Raw genomic sequence first — 18,285 nt, 5'->3', positions numbered from 1 at the left:
TGATATGAGAACAAAAATAATATACATATATGTGTATGTGTGTATATATGAATGTTTTTCTTCCTCTTTTCTCCTCAGTTATCCATTTACTCTTTGTTCTATCTTACTCTTCTGTTTTGTATTTACCACTGGCTGTATAAAATACAAGGAGAAAAAAATGAAAATATAATAATGAAAATATTGCACATATTGTGGATGTATACTTCATGAGTAATTTGCATAAAAAGTATTTAAAAAATAATAAAAAATAATAATATATATATTTTTAAGAACATGAATTAATAACTTTGCAGCAAACCTGAATGAGATGAGAACAAAAATAATAATAAATAATATATTTTTAAGAACATTAATTAATTAGTTTGCAGCAAATGTGAATGAAACAAGACCAAAAATAATAAAAATAGTATGTATTTAAAAAAATGAAAAATGAAAAATGCAGCCACAAAAAAAATGTACTGGAATTGTTTTTCTTGGAAAATTGATTGAAAAAAAATCTTCACTGAAGATGAAACTAAATCACATTAAATATTTTATATTTTATTGTTTATCAGTGCAAAAAAATGCAATACTTGACTGCACAAACAAAGTTTCCTTGAAGCAGAAGGCCTTTATTTTTAAAATCCCTCACTTCATCTTCAAATATGGTTTTAATCTTAATAAATAATACTCCCATATTAATTTGGTTTCACTGAGACATATCAGCTCATAATAATCAGTGAGTTTATTTGATCCTGGTACATTTTCTTCAGAGGATTTGGTCCACAGATGCTGTACGGTGTTAAATCAGCCTTTTTATTTTTGGCACTGTGAGGTTTGTTTGAGATAATTCGTCCCCAGAGCAAAATATAACACATATGTGAGCACACACAGTCGGTAGAAAAAGTTAAAAAGCCATAATGTTGTTGGAGGTTGTGTAGTGGCAAGCAGAGTAAACTGCAGGAGTCCAGATATAAAATCTATCTAAGAACATGAGATACTCATTGTAGGCACAGTGTGTTTTCTGTGTGTTCACAGTTTAAAGTCTCTCTACCTCCACTTCTCCTGCAGGTCTCCAGTGGTGGTAACCTGCCTGGTGGTCTGGTTGCTCCTCACTGGCCTTTGCCGTGCTGCTGCTGCTGCTGGGGGGCTCTGCGAGACGAGTGGTGGCCGATGTGAGAGAAGCCAGGCCTCCTGACCAGGGGGGCGCGAGCAGAGATGACGAGCAGGCTCTGCAGCGCCGCGGGGTCGTGGGACTTGTAGGCACAGCGAGGGTCTCCTCCTCTGGGGACGTGGTGGTTTATGACCGGGATGCTGGGACGGGACCGGCCGTCGTTGTAGCTGTTGCTCCCGGTGTCCTGCCTGACCGCCAGAGAGCTTCCGACTGATGAGGAGACACAGACACAAGATCTGAAATCTAACAACCAGGCTGTGAAGTTTAAGAGTGTTTCAGGACTTTAATTATCCAGAGAGAAAGTGTTGTTGCAGTACAAAGTAGGAAAGAGTGCAAATATAAGAAGAACATCAATAAACAGATATCCAAAATACAACAATGCTAAAAATATAAACAAGGTTAAAGTGTCCGTCCTTAAGATGTTAGTCCTGGTTGATTTAGATTTTCTATTTGAGGGAAAACAATGAAACCGTGCTCAGAGTTCAACAGTATTTTTGTTGATACATGAACATAGAAATAGAATATAAAAAAAGTATTTCTATGTAAACAAGCTTCAAGTTTTCAGAATTGTGTGCATAGTTTATTTTTTGTGTGTATACAACGGTATTTTTCTGGGACCCATTTCATAATACTGCAAATATATATATATTGCAATACTTTCATCAGGTGGGCCATAGGTTCAATCACCATTCTGTCACCTCATTTGACTTAAAAGACATTTATTTAAATGAAAATCGTATTATGTGTTTAAGAATGTGGCTCTTGCTATTTTTAAAATATCAAACAAAACTCTCCTTATACAAATAGTAATAAACATGTTATATCTAAATTAAGAGTACAAACTAATTATTGAAGTTGAATTATGTTGTGTAATGGATATGATGGACCCAGTAGAGAAGTCAAATGCACCTTTTTCCTCTTAAAGCATATTTAACTGTATGAGTTGTATGATAATAAAGAATATTTTTCATCACAAGCCAGTTTCTTTATTTTTAGAATATATTAGAACACACAGCATTTAAGAAGTGTTTAGTAAAATCATACAACAAATAGGTAAAACAGAAGCTAAATACTAAAAACAGTTGAGAAAAAAGCCCAAAGCAGCTTCTCATACTCCAAATCCGAAGATATAAAGACAGTTTGCCTGCGTGTAGCTGCGGTGTTGAGGTCACTTGGGTTGAATCCCAGCATGCAGAGTGTTTGAGGTGTGTTTACCTGGCCAGTGGATCCGCTGGGCGCTGATGGTCCTGTGTATTTCTCCCCCTCGGTTGTGGCTCTCGGGCTCCGACTCGTTCAGGCTCCTCTGGTCCACCGTGGGCCGGATCAGGTGCTGCTGAGTCATGTGGTAGTGGATGTGCTGCAATATACAGCGAATATACTTTAATTCTACTTCATGTTGACGTTTCATTACTGAAAGTAATCAGTGATATTCAGCATTAAAACACCCTGAGCATTAAACAATCACTGACAATGACACAAAATCTTTTCTTAATATTATGACTTGACTGCTGTTCATCTGTTCACAGAGCTGCTGCAAAAAACTACAAAACTCCTGTTTATTTTAACATTAAAGTCAACAATTAAAATGAAATATGAATGTGGATTTATATCTTTTGATTTTTAAAACCAACACATTTGCAACTATGCTTGGCCTCTGGGAGAACCTACAGCTTTCTTTGAAAACATTTCTCTTACACATAATCCTACAAAATTTGAGGTAGAAGTACAAGTAGAGCTGCAACGATTAGTCGATTGACAGATAATTAATCGACCAGTCGTCAAGCAAAAATGCCAAATATTCTCAGATTTTTAGCTCCTCAAATGTGAGAATTTGCTGGTTTTCTTTGTCTTATATTAAAGTCAATTGAATGTTTTTAGGTTTTTGGACAAAACAAGCAAACTGAAGACATTGTGAATGGCATTTTTGAACAATTATTCAAGAAAAATAATATCATTATAATGAAAATAATCATTAGTTGCAAATATGAAACTGTAAAACAACAAATTGTTCTTTTTTCTTTTCTTTTCTCTCTAAATTGTATGGAAATAAAGAAGTGCAGACAATTAAAGTGACTGTAAAAGGATTATTTTGCAGTAACTGAATCTGAATTGATTATTTTTGTATTATTTTTCAAAGGGGCGGGATACCGTACATCCATGATTTCTTTAAATAAACCAGATTTAGCAACAAAATATTGGATTATTTTGATTAGATTGATGTGTCTCTACCTGCCGTGAGATGCAGGGCTGCTGCTTTGTCCTTTGGGAAAACTGTGTCAAAGAGTCCAACTGAAATAAGAGAAAAAACAGCACAGTGACTGGAGGCTAAAGTGAGCAAAATTATCATCATTTAACTGACAACCAACAAGTGAAAACTGAGATCACAAAAGCCCTGATTTTCCACAAGTTATTGGTGTGTTGATGTTGGCTGTTTATGACACATTTAATAGTTCTCACCCTGGTCTGCTGTTTCTGATGAGGCTGATGTCTCTGCTGCTGGCTGCAGGCGTCCTGCAGGACTCCCCCTCTGTCTGTCAGGCCCTGCAGCAGCTGCCTGATCTGGTCCACCACCCCGAGGTCCTGCAGTAGTTTCTTCCTCTGGAGGAGCGCGTCGACCCGCTCCTGCTCCTCCACGTCTGCCTCCTTCTCCTCCTTTCCCTGCTCCTCCTCCTCCTCCTCCTCTTGGACTTCTGCAGCTTCAAAATCCAGCGCCACGCCGGACAGAGGCAGCTGCAGAGAGACATTTGATTCAATTTATTTTTATTGCCTTACTGTATATGTATGCATTTACAATATATTAGCAATTACTGTCACTGAATAACCTTGATAACACTGTTTATTTTCCCCCCGTCTTGACAATAAAAGATATTTGAATTTGAAATGAGAGACGTTCAATAGAAATTATCTGCAGGAATATTATTCTAGCTAATTTAAATTGGGTGAGAGTCCATTTACTCAGAGGGGTCAGCCAGAATATGAACCATTCATCACGAGAAAGAAGCTGTTTGACTCCCTCTTGTGGTTTCAGGTGGACACTGCATCTTTATTGACATACAAAATAGGACAGCCTCACCGGCTGCTGGTCACAGTCACGGTTTGGACTGGGGGGTAGTGATTGTGCTCGTCGTGGTTTGACTCTCTCCCCTGCTGTCTCCCCCTGCAGCTCTCTCTTCCGGCCTCCTCTCTGGTCTCTCTCCTTCTGCTCCTGCTTCAGACGAAGCTCCTGCAGTTGTTGCCTGAACACATAAACACACACAGAAACTTTAGCAGCTCTCTCTCATATTAAATACAAGCATTTCTTATAATAATAGTACTATATATCCTTATAGTTTTTAAGCTAAACCTAAAAAATAAGGTCATTTAAATGTTGATGTTGAATGAGTTATCTTATGAAATAAAAAACATTTGATTTGGAAAAAAATGATCACTCTTAGAAACTGTAAATATGGCAATAACTCCTGCTTCTTTTTTTTGTTTGAACTTTACTCCTACACATTACACTCTATATTTTTATATGTGAAATGTTTTCAACACTAATATTTAAAATATACACGTGATTTTTTTGTATGTCCTTCGGGTGAGGTTTCTACCACACCTTCAAACGCATTTTACATTCCTTTCATGTGAATTGTATTTTACTGTCTTTTTATATGTGTGAAACAAATAAACATAAACAAAATACACATAATCTAATGCTTATAATAATAATAATGATGGAAAGAAGAGCAAGCTTCCACCAAAGTTCATTCAGATATGTCAAGTTTTTCCCATCTAGCTGCATACAGTATGTCTTGTCATTGGTTCATGCAATTAATATTTCTACTGTGCAATGATGTTTTACGGACAGGTTTGAATTCGGGCTGTCAAAGGCAAATTCGTTTTAACACCACTAATTTCTTTAACGCATTAATGCAACTTGTGTTTTTTAGCTAGAGTGAAGGCATCATATGAAACTAGAAAATCTAAAATATCGCTCCAAAGTTCGGCTAAATTTTTGGCGAGGAAAAACTGTCATGGCCATTTTCAAAAGGGGTCCCTTGACCTCTAACCTCCAGATATGTGAATGTAAATGTGTTCTATGAGTACCCACGAGTCTCCCCTTTACAGACATGCCCACTTTATGATAATCACATGCAGTTTGGGGCAAGTCATAGTCAAGTCAGCACACTGACAGCTGTTGTTGCCTGTTGGGCTGCAGTTTGCCATGTTATGCTTTGAGCATATTGTTTTATGCTAAATGCAGTACCTGTGAGGGTTTCTGGATCAATATTTGTCATTGTTTTGTGTTGCTAATTGATTTCCAATAATAAATATATACATACGTTTGCAAAAAGCAGCATATTTGTCAATCAACTAATCATTTCAGCACTAGCAGGGTTGACTTTAATAACACCGCCCATCACTTGTGTCATGACTTCATGTAGCTTCAGTAAAGCTACAAGCTCAATTGTTTTTTGCATTTGAACACAACATGAGCAGATTAAACTTTCTAATTTTTCTGCAATGTACCACCCCATCTGTTTTTATTGGTGCTATTACAGCCCCGTTTGGTAAGAGTACTTTTCCACTGTTTCTGTGTGGACATCAGGTTCTATGTGCATCACTAACAGCTACTGCTCTTTATTGGGTGTGTTTGAGAGCGTGCTGCAGGTACCTGGCACACTCCTCTCTGGCCTTGGACGCTGCCGTCTCCTGGAAGAGCGAGCTGCTGTGTTTGAAGTACTTTTCGTACTTCTCCGCTCCCTCTCTGGGATAGATCCTCCTGAAGCCTCCCAGGTGTTTGGCCTCGTACCTCTCCATCTGCTCCACAGTGGCTGCCTGGCACTGACGCAGCTCCTCCGACCTGCACACACACACAGTAACAGTCACCTGCTTACGTTTACAGGAGGCACACGGGAGCAGGTGTGTGACCTTGGGGGGAAAAAACACATCATTTGTGGCTGACAGAACTTTACCTGGCCTCTCTGGTGCTGTTTTGCTGCAGCCTGTCCTTCACCCTGCGTCGCTCCTCTTTGGTGATCTTGCGGCGGTCGCAGGCGCCCAAGTTGATGAGTACCAGGGTGTCGTAGAGCAACGCGTCCTTCACCTCGCGGTCCAGCTGAGAGTCGGTGGTAAAACTTGGGGAGTGATTCACCTGGAACACAAATATACCAATTAGGGCTGTCAATCGATTAAAACATTAAATAGTGATTAATCGCATGATTGTCCATTTTATCTGTTGAAAATGTACCTTAAAGGGAGATTTGTCAAGTATTTAATACTCTTATCAACATGGGAGTGGACAAACATGCTGCTTTATGCAAATGTATGTATATATTTATTATTGTGAATCAATTAACAACACAAAACAATGACAGATATTGTCCAGAAACCCTCACAGGTACTGCATTTAGCATAAAACAATATGCTCAAATCATAACATGGTAAACTGCAGCCCAACAGGCAACAACAGCTGTCAGTGTGTCAGTGTGCTGACTTGACTATGACTTGACCCAGACTGCATGTGATTATCATAAAGTGGGCATGTCTGTAAAGGGGAGACTCGTAGGTACCCATAGAACCCATTTACATTCACATATCTGGAGGTCAGAGGTCAAGGGACCCCTTTGAAAATGGCCATGCCAGTTTTTCCTCGCCAAAATTTAGCGTAAGTTTGGAGCGTTATTTAACCTCCTTTGCGAAAGTAAATAAAAAAAAAAAAAGATATACAAAATTATGCAAAAGACGTAGAATATTTCCATTTGATGGGTGATAGAATGGTGCAGACTTAAAAAACACGGAGCTTTGGGTCTGAATATTTCACACATCATTTATAGTTCAATGTAGAGCTAAAGAAAGCTGACACAGAATACATATTATACTGGCAGACAGTGTGGAATAAGATTTTTTTTTCAACCTTAGAGTTAATTAAATGGGGAAAAATTGTTAAATGTTCATTCTGTTAATTGTACTTAATACAGAAGACTGTAAAGAACTTGAGAGCCTAGGATTGACAATAATAAATCTGCATATTCACAGTTGATATATTAAACAGAGGTGTCATGACCTCTCACCTCCAGCACCCAGGGTCTGAGCCGGTGATCCAGCAGCACGTCGAAGCCCAGGATCTCAAAGCAGGCGCTGCCGGTGGTGTGGTTCGGGAAGCACGTGTGGTAATTATGCTTGAGGATTGGGTGAGCGGAGATCAGAGTCTTTACGATCACGTCCTCGATGTCAGTCCACATCTTGTCTGTGTTGCAGCCGATGGACTCCAGCAGCTTGTTCAGGGTGGACAGCTTTCTAGGGGACAGAAAAAAAACCAACAAACATGCAATAAATATGCAGTATGTTAAGTAGTATTAGTACTACGACACAAGTATTGTCTGTGTGTTTACCGTTTGCTGCCAGTGTCCTCGTCACGGACAAAGTTCTCACTGTTCTTGTTGATGGAGTAGTTGGTGAGATGCATGCATACATCCTCCTAACATGAGGAAGACGAGGGAAGAGACAAATATCACACACAAGAAAGAAATATACAGTTAAAGGTTGTTAATGGAGCTGCAACAATTGATGAATTGATCGACAGAAATGTAATCTGCAACAATTTGAATAACTAAATAATCATTTAAGCATCTTTTTTATGCACATATGGCCACATTTTATTGATTTCAGCTTCTCAAATGTGAGTATTTTCTAGTTTTCTTGGTCTTATATGGTAAAGAAAATTAATATCTTTGGGTTTTAGACTGTTGGTTAGACATAAAAAGACATTTTCAAAGGTCGGAAAAATAAATGAATAATGAAAATAATCGTAAATTGCAGCTTTAGTTCTTCTAAAGGTTGCATCTGCCTACTTTAATTTTTGCACTTTATTTTTATCCAACCAGGATTATATTCTGGCATTTTATTGCATGTTTTAGAGTTATTCATTTCTCATTCTGTGTTTGTTTATAATCACAAGGATGCAGATTATCTACTACATTACTGATGACACAACATGATCAAATATGTACTTTTTCTTGTAACATTTAGGATAATGGTGATAATGAGCATGAATGGTGACTTTCTATGTGTTTGTTGTTGTCAACAAATCTAAATTAAAACCAACATTGTGTTAGTTTTTCTCTCAATGTGTAGTTTTTACCAAACGTTACTCAAACAGGAGGGAACAGTGCATTTGTTGGGGTCTATTTTCAGCGGCGGATTAATCAACATGTGGTGCTCTAGTGAGTATTTGTGGCAGCAGGACGGTGTGTGTGGGATTGAGTCTAAATAAACTACAGTGTGTGTGTTCAAGGTGATGAAGGAACATGTCACCCAGTGACACAGTGAGGCTCACTGATGTGTTTTTAATGGAGCTCTATGGTACAGAGGAAAAAGAGATATCAGGCTTTGAAACACACTCATTACTTCAACATTTCTTACCACGTTGCCGTGTGTTGGTTCGTTGTACTTGGTGGTGCAGAAGCGAACCAGTCCCTCCTTGAACATGAATATGCTGAATGGGTCACATGACGTCACCAGCACGTAGACACGCAAGTCAAACTTGTATCCGTCGATTATGAAAGGCTGAGGAGGGAATGAAAAACATGTATATACTTCCACCCGTGTGTGTGTGTTTCTGTGTGTGTGCTGTTAATAGCTGTTATAACAGAGCCTCACCCTGGAGATGTAAACCTGGCAAATCATATGTTCTCCAGGCTGAATGTCTTTACTCGACTTGGTGATGACGATGCCTTTCCCTTGGCAGCCGGTATCTGGCTTACAGATATACGTCTTGGATTTTTTGGCCCTAGTGTAAGCTTGGAAGTCACTGTAACTGCAAAGAACAATCAGATAATGAGTTAGTATATTGAAACACACTGAGAAAACAAAAATAGAAGAGCAAAGTCATAGTGAAAAGTGCAAACTGACTCTGCGGGGAGGCACCACGTTCTGGGGAAGATGTTGTAGTCTTTGGGGAAAAGCTTGAGCATACGGTTCATGTTTCTGGCCAGTAGATCTTTGCGGCAGATCTCACTCATCCCTGGGAAATGGTTTATTTTCTGCAGAGACACACACACACAGCTGTGTTTACAGGGGAAGTACTCTGTGGGCATGTGAGGATTTTTATGAAGTATTTTTATGTGCAGGATTGTTCGCAGTCTAAGTGAGATATGACAAAATAAACCGATCCACCTCGTTCATTCAGAGAGGAATCGTTGGTCACAACCTGATGAATACTTCCTGCACTGAATTATCCAATTAGATTACAAATTGATTGCTTGAGCTGAAAAGCTGTTATGAGCAATGAGAAAATGACGCAATCTCATAATCTCTCCATGGAAATCTATATGTTTTATTATTCCATGGGTGGGCATATTGAGCAGAAGAATTTAAATTACATGTCAGGCTGTTAGAGTTTGTCAGAGCAGAGTGACTACTCCCCACACCGTTCATTTGAAGTGAATTCAGTTTAATTAGTCTTCTATGATGATGGCAGTAACGTGGGTGCTGCTATGGAGCAGATTCAGTCGAATACCTGGTAACGCTTCATGTCCTTAACGCGGTCCAGAGACACGGAGCAGTCGGTCCAGAAAAGAGTCCAGTCGTCACCATCCATCACCTCTCTGAGGCCGTATCCTCGAGCAGCACGCCGCACTGAGACGAACAAACAGGAAGGAGTGTTTTTACTGGGATGTGTGTGTATTATTGAAGCAGCACGTGTCTGTAAAACGACAAGGACTGATCTAGAAGCAACGGATTAACCATAAAGTATAGAATAATAAATTAGGGCTGCCCCCTCTTAGTCAATAAGTCAACTATTCGGTTGTTTTGGTCTTAGTTGATTAAGATTTCTTTAGTCGATTAGTCGTTTTTTAAGCTTTTTTCATGCTGAATGACTTATTTCTCAGAAACTTATGAGCACATCTCTGGAAAAAACACCAGATTTAAAGTGGTGCTTTTGTGTGATTCTTTGTGGAGAAACTCTGTTTCACAGATCTGTTGATTAAATCAACTAATTAGTCGACGAAATCATTTAAGTGGGGGTGACAGGGATGTGTCCACATACTTTTGGCCATGTAGTATATCTAGTGCTTCCAGTACAGTCTCTGTTTTTACTCCAAGAATTCACTCTAAATGACTGAAGTGTGTGGTGCAGAGTAATATACAGGATAATAGAGATTCATGATTTAGTCATCCAAACGTACCACTTTCATATTTGCAGTTGGTGAGGTTGATCGACAGTCATCTGGAAGAGAAGAGACACAGAAAGAGGGACAGACATCTGCTTTGCTGCAAGGTCCTACAAATGCCTCATTACGCTCATCTGCCTTCCACCAAATGATGAAGACAAGTGAGAAAACAAAAAACTTAAGAGCCTCCAGGACAAGTTGCAAAACTGTCAGGGTGCTCAGAGGTAATGTCCTGGTGAGATCGTGCAGTAAAGTACCTCTTCTTGCCTTTCCTCTTCTTCTTGTTGATGGGCGGCGGGGTGCGGATGCAGGCGTCAGTTTGGCTGTCGCCGCCCTCTCCCTCTCCCTCTCCCTGCTCCTCATATCTATGTGCATCTTCATTTCTGTCTGGGCTGTCCACAGGTAGACCCATCCTGGATGTGCACAAACAATATGTGATGGTTTACACAAAACAACAAATTATGCCATTCCATATTTGACATTCATTTACTCTTTTACATGGGATATCTTTAATGGGATGTGCTGCACAGCCTCACAATGAAATTCAATCAAACAGAACAAAGAACATGCTGTAAGCGCGCACATGGACTCATGTTTCCGTTTCCATTTCTCTCATCAGGTGAGTGCTTTGGCTGTCGGCACACTGTCACACAGCGGCATTCAAGAGTTATTGTGGCAGGACGGATACAACATTAGCGAGGGGGAATTAACTCTAATGCCAAGCAGAACGTTTTAATGCTTTTTCATAATTTTGATACAAAAGGACAACATGTGTCTTTGGTATTTTATAAACTAGCATCTCTTTTAACTTAGGCTGTTAATCGATTAAAATATCTAATCGCGATTAATCGCATGATTGTCCATAGTTCATCACAATTAATCACAAATTAATCACATATTTTTTTACCTGTTCAAAATGTATTCTAAAGGGAAATTGTCAAGTATTTAATACTCTTATCAACATTGGAGTGGGCATGTCTGTAAAGAGGAGACTAGTGGGTACCCATAGAACACATTTTCATTCACATATCTTGAGGTCAGAGGTCAAGGCACCCCTTTGAAAATGGACATGACAGTTTTTCCTCGCCAACATTTTGCGTAAGTTTGGAGCGTTATTCAGCCTCCTTCACGACAAGCTAGTATGACATGGTTGGTACCGATGGATTCCAGTGGATCCAGCTGTTTTTAAACATGCTGTACAAATAAACTTGACTTGACTTGAAATGGAGGAGCTGCTCACATCTGGAAAAACTTTAAATAAATTGTGGATGGTGTTGAAACAGCTCCAGAAAGATCTTGTAAAACAAAAATAAGAAATCAATCTTAAGACATTTTTCTTTCTATTTGTGACATTCCAATGTCAAAATGTCATTTCCTGGTACAATAAAGTGGTTAAGTAAGTTGATTTTTTTTGTATACTGACTGCTAAAACAGAAACTATGATGATTATTATGTAGTGTGTACTAATTAGTATGTAGTGAATTAGTATGTAGTATGGATTTGAGACACAGCTTCACAGTCTACAGCCATGCTAGCGGCTTTGTGAGACTCTACTTGAACTACATGCTAATGCATGTTTATCTTTAATGCTTTTGCTAATTAGCACTAAACACAAAGTTGAAGCTGATGGGAACGTTGGCGGTAGATGAAAAATTAAGTTATAACAATTCATCCTGAAGAGAAACATGAATGTGTGTAACAATTTCATGGCAATCCATCAAATATTTGTAGAGATATTTCACTCTATACTAAAAATGTGAACCTTGTAGTGGCGCTAGGGGACAAGTCAGACGTCCAGAGTCATTAGGATTCATCCTCTGGGGAACATGAATGTCTGTAAAACATTAAATAATGATCCATTTAATAGTTGTTGAGATATTTCAGTCTGGACCAACTGACCGACACTGCCATCCATAGAGTCCTCCCTCCATCATGGATCTAAAGTTTATAGGAATAAACTAGTTTGGTTCCACTTATGTGTTGTTCTGTTAACGTCCGTCTGCACTGTGACCCGAGCACAGTGGCCGGCTATCGTCACAGCAGCGTCTCAGCTGTTGGCCTCTGCCTCCTATCTGGTGTCTTGTAGGGGGTGAAGGTGAGGTCAAGTTGATTCCTGGTAATGATCGTGATCGCGGTGGCAGCAAGGAGGGACATCCCAGGTACGCCGCGGGAGGTTACGGTGCTAGGTAACGGTATTCTGATCCAATGATCTGGATAATCCTGGCCCTGAACTGTGAGCTTTACACTGGGCCGAGACGCCCCACTGACCTCAGCCCGGGTACGGTTACAGCCCCGCAAAGGATTTCTCCCAAGGTTCTCCCTCAGCGTGCAACAACAGCAGGTACATGAATAACACCTTTTGTATTATCTGTCTATTCAGTAAGAATGGCTTGGCTAACTGTTCTGTGTCACTACATACACCTCGACACGCTATGCTGGCACTTACTATTGTCTAACAAACAAACCGCAGCACTAAATACTAAACTGTTTAGAGAGGATACACTTGCCATTTTAGACATATGGCTCGTTGCTACGGAGGTTGTCACAGTCTGTTTTATTGATATAATGTAATGGAAGCAAAGACAAACCTCTCAAATCTATATAAAAAACTAGAATTTCTACTTACAGCACACTGTCTCTCACATGAAAACAATTACAAAAGTGTTACCAAAGCCCAACGTCTCATCTTAAAATTGCTAATTTTGTCTGACAACAGTCCAAAAACCCAAAGGTGTTTCATTTGCAATCATGTGAAACAGAAAAGCAGCACATTTTTGCACATTTGAGAAGCAGTTGCACACAAATTATCTCTATTTTTAGATAAATTACTTGATCATAATCCCCATCAGCTAATTTTCTGTTGATTAACTTATCAATTATTCAACCAATTATTTCAGCAATAACTGGTTTGAGTGATGCAACTTGCCCGTTTACTAGATACACCTGTAGCTAAAACTAATGCAACAACTCTGCAAAACAAATCCTCTCTTCATAAAGGTTATAATGTTTTCATGGAAAGGTGTTGAGGTGCTGTTGAATTTAATCTAATATTTAGTCTGCCCACATTGATATAAATGGGGTAAACAAAACATTAGAAACACCTCTGCAGACTGCATAAGTTTTAGCTATTTGTACCTCATAAATTGGCAACTACCTTGTTCACCGTCACCGTCTTCCTTTGAGGAATGTCTCTTACTCACCTGCACTGTTAAGCCTACATTTGTGAGGACAAATGTGTTGGAAGATGCTGCCCCGTCCGTCCGTCTGCCTCTTTGATGCCGAATCTTTGTTTCAGGAGCCCTTTAAGACACTGTCACATTCCTCAGTAGACAAACCAATGAGCCACATCTCCACCTTGTGCACCGTCTGCCTCTGGAGAGGGAGAGAGTAGATTTGTATCATCACAAGGATGGCTCAGTTCAGATTGACTTACACACTCAAGCAACAGGCCCAGCGGTGGATCTGGTGACCAATTAGAAACTGAGGGGACAAACACCTGATCCCTCCTGACATGATGGAGAGAAGATGAGCAGGAGACCTCAGCGGGGAGCGAGAGGAGAGGAGATAATCCCTGATATTTGTTCACTGAAATAGGAGAAGTGTTTTTCAACGCCTCGACTTGTTAAATTTAAATCTGTGCTGAAAAGCGGCGTGGCGGTGTGTGGTGTAAGTGAACAGGCTGGACATCCATCTTGTTAGCCAAGTTGAAATAGAGAACCCTCAGTTGAAGATTAGCCTTCCATTGAGGACATTAAAAATGGAGCACATGCAGAAGGGGAAACGCTGATCGAAGAAGAAAAGAAAGTAGACAATCAGGACGCTGGATCTTATGTTCAGTAGCCATGACAGCCAACCAGGTATCAATCAGGTGAAACAAGACTGGGTGATAAGAATGTGGAAGAATAACACAAAATGACCAACCTTGGCTGACCCAATTTCATGATTAATCTACCAATCAACATTAATTAATCATTAGTTGACATCCTGAACCCTTCCACACTCACTTATCTACCTTTTGTTTTTCTTATGATGCTTTATAGATCACCTGCTGAGCTTCCAGCACTGATGTCAGCTGCTGAATTGACAAGTCATGATTGTATGCAGGCATTTAAACTACATGAGTGCAAACCTATTGTGTGTATTTGTGGGAGATAGAGAGAGAGTAACATGAGCAACATGAGCTCCCATACAATTACAGAGCAGAGCACTTATAATTTAATGTGACAATGGTGTATTTTTATAGAGATATTAAACACAGAAGTTCATGCGCTGTTTTCTCTTATGTATGAATAAAAAGTGCCCGAGGTGTGTTATTAAATAAGAAAGACAATGACAGACAACTTACAGTATTTTGTCACTCTGTTTGCCTGTAAATAAGTGCAACTTTGTGAATTGATTACGCAAACTGGTGATTCAAATCCTGCTCTACAAGATCAGCAATTTCATCTTTTTTTAATTAAGTTTTGTGCACCATTTTCTAATTTGTTGTGCATCTGGTAACAAATGTGCCAAAACCTGCTAATTAATAACATTCATTATGTGATCAGCTACCTAAAATCTTGCCAAGAAACCAGAACAATAAAACCCAATAGCACCATGCAATGTTGTGGCAGCCGCCCATTCTCTGGTGCTTGCTTGTTGTTTACCTTTTCCCTGGTGTTTTTTTGGTTTAATTGCTGAGTGATTGGAGGATTATTCTAAAATTATATAAAAGAGGAGGGAAACTGCACACCCAGTGTCATTCTGATCTCGCCTTCACTGAATGCAACATATCTTATCAGCCAAGCCAGAAACACTGGTCTGTTTTAGGCCCTTTTGAGATTCTGTGGTCTTTGTGTTTTGCCTATTGAGAGTGTTGACTATCCTAGATGGGGAAACAAAATAAATACCCATCAATTAGGTTACCTGCACTGGGACGTTTAGGTGCTATTTATGCAAGAATCTGGCTTGCCTCACGATAGCCTAACCTCTGCAGGCTTTATTTTGTTATTCTATTCATTTGTTGATTTTCACTGAAACCCTTTATACCCATTTCTTTTAGTCTATTTCATTTGGGGAAACTTTAAAGGAGGGTAAAAGGAAAAATAAAAACAATATTTCAGTTTCCTTAATTGTTTGTTATTGTAGAGGCATTTGTTCATTATCGAAGAGGCATTTGTTTATTATTAATATTATTATTAAGGAGGCATTTAATTTTATATTATTATGTTATTGTGTTTATCATGTTATGTCATAGTTAAAACATTTCTTAATATTATTTGAACTGATCAACGCATAAATCCCCTTAAATAAACAAGATTGTACTGAATTGTATACTGATTCTTTTTAATTGATTATGTGTTTTTATATGTGTATGTACTGCTTATGCGTATATGTATGTATATGTGTATACAGTATATATATGTATATATAAATACATTTTATTTTATTGTTTTTAATTATTTTTTTTACTTGTGTATATTCTTTTTACTTATTTATCTATTTTTTGTATATAATATTTTTTTCCTGTATCTATACTGGCTTATTTTATATTAATATTAGGTTTGTTAAGTTTCTTTGTACAGAGAATGTTATTATTGGGTTTGTGAATGTTTGTTCTGTTTCAAAATGAACAAAAAATAAATAAATATAATATTAAAAGAAAAAGAAACGACATTGATTGAACGTTTTCAGTGAGTCAGTGTCTTTAGAAAACAAGCTTTAACATCAACAACATGACATAGCTAACTATATGCTAACCACCTATATACACTGTGCTGTTGCCATGGTAACGGGATGCTGACTTCTCCCTGCCAACCGGCTAGCAAAGACACTATACAATTCTTTAAACGACTAAAAACGACATAAACGTGACATTACCGTTAAAAACAAGTGTTTCCTCTCGTTCCCGGTCAGTTAAATTAACCGAGTATCCTTGTGTAACGCTGCTGTTGTTGTCGTGGTCTTCTTGGTTTGACACACAAAGTGGAGACGAAACCTACAAATGTAAACACGAGAGTAGTCGAGGCGCGGCGCCTTTTCAGATGGAGCCTCCCACCCAGTCTGCTGTTAGCCAATCACAGCCCGAGGGGTGTGAGCATTCTCGTTTCTGATTGGGTGTTGGCTTCACCGATGAGAAAAGAGACATCTACAATCTGATCCACAGGTGCACCTTGCAGTTTAGATGGCTTCCACATAATGTGTTCATAATTTAAGATATAAGCAGGTAATTCTTATAGAAAATTAAACTTTGTCTCTCTGAAAATATCATATTTATCATTATATTGCAGTATTCAAAGAAAGCAAGTCCATCACACAACAAAACATATGTTTTTAGGTGTTATAAATCCTACATTGGCATCCATAGATGTATCATACAGTCAGTCATTTTACTAGATTTATTTATTTTAGAGGTAGATATAGTCTTTCTATGGTTTAAAGGGAAAAGCAGCTTAAAAATGTCTGGGTTTTTTTACATGGTGCAATAGGTTTTTCACTTATTTGGATTGATTTTAACCATAAGTGCACAATTTTCACATTTGCAGAATTATAATTTTATCTATATACATTTTACCCAAAATATGTGTTGTAACAGAAAATGATAAAGACCATCAGTGGACAGCAGTGCATTTTATTATTAATATTATGATTATTTTAACAAGGAACCTTGTTATTGATAAAATAAATGAATATAAATTGAAAATGCAAATCCACACTAAATCACAGAGGTAAGAAAAGTACCAGTTCTGATATGTTTAAGCATGTTACACCCTTAAGGTCACACCCTAATCACAGCAGGTGTTTTGTGTGATAGAAAACACCTGCTGTAGTTTGACATCAGTAACTGTGGCTTTATTTTGTGGAGATGTAAATAAAACTTTGTCATTTGTCATTTCTATCACCGCCAGTTTTTAGATGCCTTCATTTTAATGCTATTTGGCAGCAATTGAAAATAACTATATTTTTAAATTCAGATTATGCTTATGTCTAATATATCTTGTCAATCTGCACTCAGTTTGAAGACCATGAAAGTTACTGTACAGAGGTCAATTCTATTAGCAGTTTCTGTTGCACTTCAGCTCATTTTATTTCCAATTAAAATTTTTGTTGCCTATTGAATTTCAAATATATTTTATTAACAGTGTGCTAATAATTATGTAAAGAAAAATAGTGAGGGTATCCCACTTGGATTTGGTGTTTGCTAGTATTTAATTACTATGATCTTATAGTGTATTTTCAAAATTTGCCCAAATTCTGTCATATAGCTGATATGTTAGTAGCCTGTCATGCACAAATAAAAAGCAAAGATACAACCAACATAACACTGAGGTTTAAACTAAACAGTATCTATTTGTTTATTACAATAGAATATTATTATTATTATTATTATTATTATTATTATTGTTATCATTATTATTATTATAAGACATTCAGTGTAAGAAAGACGGTTTAATGAACAGGATCAGTTCCACGACGGAAAAGAGTTTGGCTCCCTCTTGTGTTTTTATGTCTCACTGCAGAAGAGAGGAGGGAGGGAATGAGGTGTTAAAATTCTCCTACATTTCCCACAATGCAACACACGGGTCTACCCATAATGTCAATACTGATGCTTTCAATGATAATCGGAAATAAGTGACTTTGATTCAAGCTCAATGTCCACATTTTGCTATTTTATTGTTAATTTATGTTTTTAAACAGCACTAAACAATTATAACAAATGTCCATGTTGCCTGTGGCTTGACTAAAAAATAAAAAAATTAATTGTTTTAGTGCAGTTTCTTTGGATTAAACTCAAATCTTTCTTTTTTTATGCATTTGAAAATGTCATCAAACACAATCGTACGTAAAAAAACATGCACAAGAAACAAAAATAACAGTAATAATAAGTCCATTCTATGTTATAAACAATGTAGAAAATAAAATAAAAAAACTACAAAGGGGTTTGTTGATTATCCATCCATCCATCTTCAACCGCTTATCCGGGATCGGGTCGCGGGG

At 38.1% G+C, this 18,285-nt stretch overlaps 1 protein-coding gene across 1 annotated transcript; it reads right to left on the bottom strand.

The window, feature by feature from the left end:
* Window positions 1-587: 587 nt before the first annotated feature.
* On the bottom strand, window positions 588-16,341 carry ttll6 (tubulin tyrosine ligase-like family, member 6). The gene is made up of 17 exons (XM_074620157.1): window positions 16,168-16,341; window positions 13,509-13,680; window positions 10,567-10,721; window positions 10,324-10,362; window positions 9,654-9,772; window positions 9,047-9,177; window positions 8,795-8,951; window positions 8,558-8,701; window positions 7,528-7,613; window positions 7,207-7,432; window positions 6,109-6,287; window positions 5,808-5,996; window positions 4,227-4,389; window positions 3,611-3,883; window positions 3,383-3,442; window positions 2,369-2,510; window positions 588-1,363 (listed from the first exon to the last, which is right to left on the bottom strand). The coding sequence occupies exons 3-17, from the start codon at window positions 10,718-10,720 to the stop codon at window positions 1,092-1,094; spliced, it is 2,334 nt and encodes a 777-aa protein (XP_074476258.1). The 5' UTR covers window position 10,721; window positions 13,509-13,680; window positions 16,168-16,341; the 3' UTR covers window positions 588-1,091.
* Between the last annotated feature and the right edge of the window lie 1,944 nt (window positions 16,342-18,285).

This window comes from Sebastes fasciatus, chromosome 20 (assembly GCF_043250625.1).
Source record: "Sebastes fasciatus isolate fSebFas1 chromosome 20, fSebFas1.pri, whole genome shotgun sequence".
In the NCBI taxonomy this organism is placed as follows: Eukaryota; Metazoa; Chordata; class Actinopteri; order Perciformes; family Sebastidae; genus Sebastes; species Sebastes fasciatus.
Note: the sequence above shows the minus strand (reverse complement) of the source record. Positions and strands in the feature narration are given on the sequence as shown.